General features: G+C 52.6%; 1 protein-coding gene across 1 annotated transcript in view; it reads right to left on the reverse strand.

Moving 5' to 3' along the window:
• LOC133362840 (dentin sialophosphoprotein-like) overlaps positions 1 to 10,830 on the reverse strand; it is a 39,427-nt gene that overhangs the window by 21,571 nt on the left and 7,026 nt on the right. Inside the window, exons 2-4 of the mRNA XM_061581782.1 lie at positions 9,095 to 9,249; positions 3,170 to 3,297; positions 939 to 1,021 (exon numbers count right to left, since the gene is read on the reverse strand). Coding sequence (XP_061437766.1) covers positions 939 to 1,021; positions 3,170 to 3,297; positions 9,095 to 9,249 — 366 coding nt within the window. The remainder of the gene's footprint in view (positions 1 to 938; positions 1,022 to 3,169; positions 3,298 to 9,094; positions 9,250 to 10,830) is intronic.

Here is a 10,830-nt window from a genome sequence, read left to right on the forward strand (position 1 = left end):
GCCCCGACAGGTCTTCGCCAACAGCACTTGCCCCAACAGCCCGTGTAGGCTACACGGGGGACATTTGTGTAACTTAACCGACACCAGGCATCTGATAACCTTGAGAACACACAAAATGGGGGTGTTTTTTTTTAGGGGGGGGGGGGGATTGTTAAGTTGCCCAAAATATATTTTGTAAAGTCACGTAGAAGGGAAATAATAAAAATAAAACAATAAAATACAATTCTCGCGACGTTTCGGCCACAACGCAAGCAGCCGTCCTCAGGCGAAGAACAGGTCTGTCGGAAAGACAGCGTCTGAATGAACAGGTCTGTCGGAAAGACAGTCGGAAAGACAGACCTGTTCATTCAGACGCTGTCTTTCCGACAGACCTGTTCATTCAGACGCTGTCTTTCCGACAGACCTGTTCATTCAGACGCTGTCTTTCCGACAGACCTGTTCATTCAGACGCTGTCTTTCCGACAGACCTGTTCATTCAGACGCTGTCTTTCCGACAGACCTGTTCATTTAGACGCTGTCTTTCCGACAGACCTGTTCATTTAGACGCTGTCTTTCCGACAGACCTGTTCATTCAGACGCTGTCTTTCCGACAGACCTGTTCATTCAGACGCTGTCTATCCGACAGACCTGTTCATTCAGACGCTGTCTTTCCGACAGACCTGTTCATTCAGATGCTGTCTTTCCGACAGACCTGTTCATTCAGACGCTGTCTTTCCGACAGACCTGTTCTTCACCTGAGGACGGCTGCTTGCGTTGTGGCCGAAACGTCGTGAGAATTGTATCTTATTATGTTTTATTTTTATTATTTTATTATTTCCCTTCTACGTGGTGACTTTACCGAAAGAACCAAGAAGATGAATCCCTGCAGTCACGAAAGCTTTAAATCGAAATATATTTTGTAGGTATGTGTGTGTTTTTGTCAAACAGCTGATGATTACCTCGTCGAATGGTTTTATGGGTTGAAGAGGTCTCTGAGGCTTCGTGAGCGGCGCCTGCTGCTGCGTGGAATCCAGATGCTCTTCTGGCGAAGGAGAGAAAAACACAACGCAACTCGGCAAACAATACGCGCGCGCGTTCGTTCCATTGCAAGTGACACCGAAATAGCGGATTTAACTACCTCGCCTGGTGTACAGGAGGTCGTGGGTTCGATCCCGACCCTGACGCCTGCTGCTGTATATTTGGAGTTTGCGTGTCTCTCTCTCTCTCATCATCATCACGGTGGCTAGGAGATGTTGACTACCTCGCCTGGTATACAGGAGGTCGTGGGTTCGATCCCGACCCTGACGCCTGCTGCTGTATATTTGGAGTCTGCGTGTCTCTCTCTCTCATCATCATCACGGTGGCTAGGAGATGTTGACTACCTCGCCTGGTGTACAGGAGGTCGTGGGTTCGATCCCGACCCTGACGCCTGCTGCTGTATATTTGGAGTTTGCGTGTCTCTCTCTCTCACGGCCTACCCGTACCCTACCCGAAATTAGTGACAAACGGTGACTCACCAGTGACTCAGGGCCTACCCGTACCCGGCCGCACCAGGGTCGCAAACGGCTACCCGTACCCGGCTGGGTACGGGTAGCCGGGTATCGGGTAGAGTACAAGTATCGGGTAGAGTACGGGTATCGGGTAGGGTACGGGTATCGGGTAGGGTACGGGTATCGGGTAGGGTACGGGTATCTGGTAGGGTACAGGTATCGGGTAGGGTACGGATATCGGGTAGGGTACGGATATCGGGTAGGGTACGGATATCGGGTAGGGTACGGATATCGGGTAGAGTACTGGTATCGGGTAGGGTATCGGGTAGGGTACGGGTATCGGGTACGGGTATGGGTAGGGTACGGGTATCGGGTAGGGTACGGTATCGGGTAGGGTACGGGTATCGGGTAGGGTACGGGTATCGGGTAGAGTACGGGTATCGGGTAGGGTACGGGTATCGGGTAGGGTACGGGTATCGGGTAGGGTACGGGTATCGGGTAGGGTACGGGTATCGGGTAGGGTACGGGTATCGGGTAGGGTACGGGTATCGGGTAGGGTACGGGTATCGGGTAGGGTACGGGTATCGGGTAGGGTACGGTATCGGGTAGGGTACGGGTATCGGGTAGGGTACGGGTATCGGGTAGGGTACGGGTATCGGGGTACGGGTATCGGGTAGGGTACGGGTATCGGTTAGGGTACGGGTATCGGGTAGGGTACGGGTATCGGGTAGGGTACGGGTATCGGGTAGGGTACGGGTATCGGGTAGGGTACGGGTATCGGGTAGGGTACGGTATCGGGTAGGGTACGGGTATCGGGTAGGGTACGGGTATCGGGTAGGGTACGGGTATCGGGTAGGGTACGGGTATCGGGTAGGTACGGGTATCGGTAGGGTACGGTTATCGGGTAGGGTTACGGGTATGCGGGTAGGGTCGGTATCGGGTAGGGTACGGGTATCGGGTAGGGTACGGGTATCGGGTTAGGGTACGGGTAGCGGGTCACGGGTACGGGTATCGGGTAGAGGTACGGGTATCGGTGGTACGGGACTGATCGGGTAGGGGTAGGGTATCGGGGTAGGGTACGGGTACGGGTAGGGGGATCGGGTTAGGGTACGGTATCGAGGTAGGGTACGGGTATCGGGAGAGGACGGGTAATCGGGGTAGGGGTACGGGTATCGGGTAGGGTACGGTATCGGTAGAGGTACGGGTATCGGGGAGGGTACGGGTATCGGGTAGAGGTACGGGTATCGGGTAGGGGGTAGGCCGGTATCGAGATAGGGTAACGGGTATCGGGTAGAGTACGGTATCGGGTAGGGTGACGGGTATCGGGTAGAGGTACGGGGTATCGGGTAGGGTACGGGTAAGAAGGGTAGGTACGGGTATCGGTAGAGTACGGGTATCGGGTAGGGTACGGGTATCGAGTAGGGTACGGGTATCGGGTAGAGTACGGGTATCGGGTAGGGTACGGGTATCGGGTAGAGTACGGGTATCTGGTAGGGTACGGGTATCGGGTAGGGTATCGGGTAGGGTAGCCGGGTATCGGGTAGGGTACGGGTATCGGGTAGGGTAGCCGGGTATCTGGTAGGGTACGGGTATCGGGTAGGGTATCGGGTAGGGTAGCCGGGTATCGGGTAGGGTACGGGTATCGGGTACCCGGTTGCGACCTCTGCGCTCAGGTCACCAATAACCCAAATAAAACTCACCGGGCTCTTGCAAGTCGAGTGGAGGTTGAGTTTCCCCCGCGGTGTCCCCTTGCCTCGTGGACTCCTCGTGCCTCGCGGACTCCTCCTGATCTTGCGGAAGAGCCGCTTGTAGAACCTGCTCGCTTCCGCTGCAGAGCGCGCGCGTGGTGTGTGTGGTTGCGAGTGTGGGTCACAATCGTTCGCCAATAAGGTCCACGGTGCGTCATGAACGCTGTTCTGTGGATATACTGTCAGTCACCAAGTGGATCCCCTGTGGGGCATTGTGGCTGGTTATGTTCCTGCTGCTGCTGCTACATTCCTACTTCCCATAGACTCACTCACACAGAGACCCATAGACTCACCACACAGAGACCCATAGACTCATCACACAGAGACCCACAGACTCATCTTATAGAGACCCAGACTCATCACACAGAGACCCGCAGACTCACCACACAGAGACCCATAGACTCATCACACAGAGACCCATAAACTCATCACAGAGACCCATAGACTCATCTTATAGAGACCCAGACTCATCACATAGATACCCACAGACTCACCACACATAGACCCACAGACTCACCACACAGAGACCCACAGACTCACCACACAGAGACCCATAGACTCACCACACAGAAACCCACAGACGCATCACACAGAGACCCATAGACTCACCACACAGAGACCCACAGACTCATCACACAGAGACCCATAGACTCACCACACAGAGACCCACAGACTCACCACACAGAGACCCACAGACTCATCACACAGAGACCCATAGACTCACCACACAGAGACCCATAGACTCATCATACAGAGACCCATAGACTCACCACACAGAGACCCATAGACTCATCACACAGAGACCCACAGACTCATCTTATAGAGACCCAGACTCATCACACAGAGACCCGCAGACTCACCACACAGAGACCCATAGACTCATCACACAGAGACCCATAGACTCATCACAGAGACCCATAGACTCATCTTATAGAGACCCAGACTCATCACATAGAGACCCACAGACTCACCACACATAGACCCACAGACTCACCACACAGAGACCCACAGACTCACCACACAGAGACCCATAGACTCACCACACAGAGACCCATAGACTCACCACACAGAGACCCACAGACTCACCACACAGAGACCCATAGACTCACCACACAGAAACCCACAGACGCATCACACAGAGACCCACAGACTCACCACACAGAGACCCACAGACTCATCACACAGAGACCCATAGACTCACCACACAGAGACCCACAGACTCACCACACAGAGACCCACAGACTCATCACACAGAGAACCCATAGACTCACCACACAGAGACCCATAGACTCATCATACAGAGACCCATAGACTCACCACACAGAGACCCATAGACTCATCACACAGAGACCCACAGACTCATCTTATAGAGACCCAGACTCATCACACAGAGACCCGCAGACTCACCACACAGAGACCCATAGTCTCATCACACAGAGACCCATAGACTCATCACAGAGACCCATAGACTCATCTTATAGAGACCCAGACTCATCACATAGAGACCCACAGACTCACCACACATAGACCCACAGACTCACCACACAGAGACCCACAGACTCACCACACAGAGACCCATAGACTCACCACACAGAGACCCATAGACTCACCACACAGAGACCCACAGACTCACCACACAGAGACCCATAGACTCACCACACAGAAACCCACAGACGCATCACACAGAGACCCACAGACTCACCACACAGAGACCCACAGACTCATCACACAGAGACCCATAGACTCACCACACAGAGACCCACAGACTCACCACACAGATACCCACAGACTCATCACACAGAGACCCATAGACTCACCACACAGAGACCCATAGACTCATCATACAGAGACCCATAGACTCACCACACAGAGACCCATAGACTCATCACACAGAGACCCACAGACTCATCTTATAGAGACCCAGACTCATCACACAGAGACCCGCAGACTCACCACACAGAGACCCATAGTCTCATCACACAGAGACCCATAGACTCATCACAGAGACCCATAGACTCATCTTATAGAGACCCAGACTCATCACATAGAGACCCACAGACTCACCACAGACTCAGATCACCCCACAGAGACCCACAGACTCACCCACACAGAGACCCACAGACTCACCACACAGAGACCACAGACTCACCACACAGAGACCCACAGACTCACCCCACAGAGACCCACAGACTCACCACACAGAGACCCACAGACTCCACACAGAGACCCACAGACTCACCACACAGAGACCCACAGACTCAACACAGAGACCCACAGACTCACCACACAGAGACCCAGACTCACCACACAGAGACCACAGACTCACACACAGAGACCACAGACTCATCACACAGAGACCCACAGACTCACCACACAGAGACCCATAGACTCACACACAGAGACCCACAGACTCACCACACAGAGACCCACAGACTCACCACACAGAGACCCACAGACTCACCACACAGAGACCACAGACTCACCACACAGACCACAGACTCACCACACAGAGACCCACAGACTCATCACACAGAGACCCACAGACTCACCACACAGAGACCCATAGACTCACCACACAGAGACCCACAGACTCACCACACAGAGACCCACAGACTCATCACACAGAGACCCACAGACTCACCACACAGAGACCCACAGACTCACCACACAGAGACCCACAGACTCACCACACAGAGACCCACAGACTCACCACACAGAGACCCATAGACTCATCACACAGAGACCCACAGACTCACACACAGAGACCCACAGACTCACCACACAGAGACCCACAGACTCATCACACAGAGACCCACAGACTCACCACACAGAGACCCACAGACTCCACACAGAGACCCACAGACTCACCACACAGAGACCCACAGACTCACAAAGACCCACAGACTCATCACACAGAGACCCACAGACTCACCACAGAGACCCACAGACTCACCACACAGAGACCCACAGACTCACCACACAGAGACCCACAGACTCACCACACAGAGACCCACAGATCATCACACAGAGACCCACAGACTCACCACACAGAGACCCACAGACTCACCACACAGAGACCCATAGAATCATCACACAGAGACCCACAGACTCACCACACAGAGACCCACAGACTCACCACACAGAGACCACAGACTCACCACACAGAGACCCATAGACTCACCACACAGAGACCCACAGACTCACACACAGAGACCCATAGACTCACCACACAGAGACCCACAGACTCACCACACAGAGACCCACAGACTCACCACACAGAGACCCACAGACTCACCACACAGAGACCCACAGACTCCCACACAGAGACCCACAGACTCACCACACAGAGACCCACAGACTCACCACACAGAGACCCACAGACTCACACAGAGACCCACAGACTCACACAGAGACCCATAGACTCACACACAGAGACCCATAGACTCTCCACACAGAGACCCACAGACTCACCACAAGAGACCCACAGACTCACCACACAGAGACCCACAGACTCACCACACAGAGACCCATAGACTCACCACAGAGACCCACAGACTCACCACACAGAGACCCACAGACTCATCACACAGAGACCCACAGACTCACCACAGAGACCCATAGACTCACCACACAGAGACCCACAGACTCACCACACAGAGACCCACAGACTCACCACACAGAGACCACAGACTCACACAGAGACCCACAGACTCAACACAGAGACCCACAGACTCACCACACAGAGACCCACAGACTCACACAGAGACCCACAGACTCACCACACAGAGACCCATAGACTCACACAGAGACCCACAGACTCACCACACAGAGACCCACAGACTCACCACACAGAGACCCACAGACTCACCACACAGAGACCACAGACTCACCACACAGAGACCCACATATCACCACACAGAGACCCACAGACTCACCACACAGAGACCCACAGACTCACCACACAGAGACCCACAGACTCACCACACAGAGACCACAGACTCACCACACAGAGACCCACAGACTCACCACACAGAGACCCACAGACTCACCACACAGAGACCCACAGACTCACACAAACCCACAGACTCACCACACAGAGACCCACAGACTCACACACAGAGACCCACAGACTCACCACACAGAGACCCACAGACTCACCACACAGAGACCCACATACTCACCACACAGAGACCCACAGACTCACCACACAGAGACCCACAGACTCACCACAGAGACCCACAGACTCACCACACAGAGACCCACAGACTCACCACACAGAGACCCACAGACTCACACACAGAGACCCACAGACTCATCACAAGAGACCCACAGACTCACCACACAGAGACCCACAGACTCACCACACAGAACCCACAGACTCACCACACAGAGACCCACAGACTCACCACACAGAGACCACAGACTCATCACACAGAGACCCACAGACTCACCACACAAACCCACAGACTCACCACACAGAGACCCACAGACTCACCACACAAGACCCACAGACTCACCACACAGAGACCCACAGACTCACCACACAGAGACCCACAGACTCACCACACAGACCCACAGACTCACCACACAGAGACCCACAGACTCACCACACAGAGACCCACAGACTCACCACACAGAGACCCACAGACTCATCACACAGAGACCCCAATTGCATCTTGATCGTGCTATCGATCGCACCGCACGAGGGGTGTCTGTCCGGATAGATCCCCGAGCAGAGCAACGCTTCGTGTTCGACGGCGATCGACGGAAAGTGGATGTCACAGAGCTACCTCTGAGATCCTTTCAATTGACCTCTGACCCACACGGTAAGGGGGCAGCAACTCTCCCACCCGCAGGGGCCGGGGTCAATGTGACGGTCGAACCGACGTTTGGCCAAACTTAAGCGCAAAACACAAATATTCACGCGACGGTATTCTTAGGGTTTTTTAATCCTTTATATTAAGTTCGCTTGCTTGCGTGCTTGCTTGCTTGCTTACGACCGTGCAAACCTTTCGGTCGTTTTTTAACCCACTTCCCGTGATCCAATCGAGCTGACATTTTGCACACAGACTCGTTGTGCGTGACAATTAATGTTCGTGAAATTTTTTTTCCAAAATTTTACACTGTTTAGGGAAAACAAATTAAATATTAATTACCAATTGCTTAATATGGCAGACAATCATCTGACCCATAGGTGGCAGCCATCTCAAGCCAGAGGACGAGAGGACTCTAGCCGCCACGCATATAAAGGATTTAGAGTGAAAAACTTAGTTTTTACGGTTATACTTATTTTTTCGGTAAAGTCACGTAGGTAAAAAATAAAATTGCTCAAAGTAGTGATGGAAATAAAATAATTCTGGATTTGAAGCTTTCGTGACTGCAAGGATTCATATTCTTAGGTTTTTCGGTAAAGTCACCAGGTAGGTAAAAAAATATAAAAGTGGTGGCTCTTGTGATCTCTCATTTGCTTGATACGGCTGTCGTGGCTGCTGACGGTTCCACCTGAAGACGGAAGCTTGTGTTGCCTCCGAAACGTCGTGAGTTTATTTTATTTATTTGCTTTATAAATTTTTACCTACACGGTGACTTTACCGAAAAATCCTAAGAATATGGAAACAAATAATAAATCACGACGTTTTCGGAGGCAACACAAGTCTCCGTCATCAGGTGGGACCGTCACAGCTAAATTACTACTGCATCATTTATTATTTTTTTACCGACGTGACTTCACCGATAAAACCTAAGGGTATGTCTTGTGACCCCACCACCCCCCCCCCTAATTTATCGACACCCCGAGGCTGCTTTCCTGGGTAAATCGACGTCATTATATTTCTGTTATCGTCACGCGTTGTTGTGTTTCAACGGCGGCGTTCATACCTCGCTGACCCGTTCCCCTCGCGGCGTCCCGGGGCCGTCTCCGCGCCGCCGCGAGCTGCTCTGTCTCCCCGGCTCCTGGTCGCGTCGTCATCTGGCATCTCGACGTCCGTGGCGACGGCCGCGCTCGCCTCTCCGTCGCTGCGTTCCTCGTCAGTCTCGTGAACATAACGTGCCGATTCGATACGAGGACAGCACACCGGCGATGCCGGAGAGTCAAATCCACAACGGTTACAACTTGAGCGCGTCGCTTAGCCAGTCATTGCAACCGGCATCATCAGGGGACAGTCAGGTCTCGAGCGAACCCACGATCTCCTGTATACCAGGCGAGGTAGTTAACATCTCCTAGCCAACGTGATGATGATGATGAGAGAGACACGCAAACTCCAAATATACAACAGCAGATTGTCAGGGTCGGGATCGAACCCACGACCTCCTGTATACCAGGTGAGGTAGTTAACATCTCCTAGCCACCGTGATGATGATGAGAGAGAGAGAGACACGCAAACTCCAAATATACAGCAGCAGGCGTCAGGATCGGGATCGAACCCACGACCTCCTGTATACCAGGCGAGGTAGTTAACATCTCCTAGCCACCGTGATGATGATGAGAGAGACACGCAAACTGCAAATATACAGCAGCAGACGTCAGGGTCGGGATCGAACCCACGACCTCCTGTACACCAGCGAGGTAGTTACATCTCTAGCCACCGTGATGATGATGAGAGAGAGAGACACACAAGCCCAAATATACAGCAGCAGGCGTCAGGGTCGGGATCAACCACAGACCTCCTGTACAACCAGGCGAGGTGGTTAACATCTCCTAGCCCCGTGATGATGATGATGAGAGAGACACGCAAACTCCAAATGTAAAGTAGGCGTCAGGATCGGGATCGAACCCACGACCTCCTGTATACCAGGCGAGGTAGTCAACATCTCCGAGCCACCGGAGTGATGATGAGAGAGAGAGACACGCAAACTCCAAATATACAGCAGCAGGCGTCGGGTCGGGATCGAACCCACGACCTCCTGTATACCAGGCGAGGTAGGTAACATCTCCTAGCCACCGTGATGATGAGTGAGAGAGAGACACACAAGCTCCAAATATACAGCAGCAGGCGTCAGGGTCGGATCAAACCACCGACCTCCTGTACACCAGGCGAGGTGGTTAACATCTCCTAGCCACCGTGATGATGATGATGAGAGAGACACGCAAACTCCAAATGTAAAGTAGGCGTCAGGATCGGGATCGAACCCACGACCTCCTGTATACCAGGCGAGGTAGTCAACATCTCCTAGCCACCGTGATGATGATGAGAGAGAGAGACACGCAAACTCCAAATAGACAGCAGCAGGCGTCAGGGTCGGGATCGAACCCCACGACCTCCTGTACACCAGGCGAGGTAGTTAACATCTCCTGGCCACCGCAGCGCCTATATAAATCTTCGATAATCACTTCTAAATGACGCGTGCCATTTCATACGCGTATATCAAAGATGTATTATGGACGACTCAATATGTTAGACGATAATGTTTTGTCTTTCTTTGGAATTTTCACACTTAAATTCTAACTTTGCAATCTTTGAAATACGTAATCGACCAGGCAATGCGTTAATTGTGTGTTGACTGACTCTCTGTGTCGTTTTACATAACATTTCGAATCTTTTGCTAGGTTATTTAATTTAGTGTGTTCTGTCTCCCTCTAAGCCTGCGTACTTTACTACGCGTCCCTTCGTACT

This window comes from Lethenteron reissneri, unplaced genomic scaffold (genome assembly GCF_015708825.2).
Source record: "Lethenteron reissneri isolate LAM-NWPU_2019-01 unplaced genomic scaffold, ASM1570882v1 scaffold_1630, whole genome shotgun sequence".
Lineage (NCBI taxonomy): Eukaryota > Metazoa > Chordata > Hyperoartia > Petromyzontiformes > Petromyzontidae > Lethenteron > Lethenteron reissneri.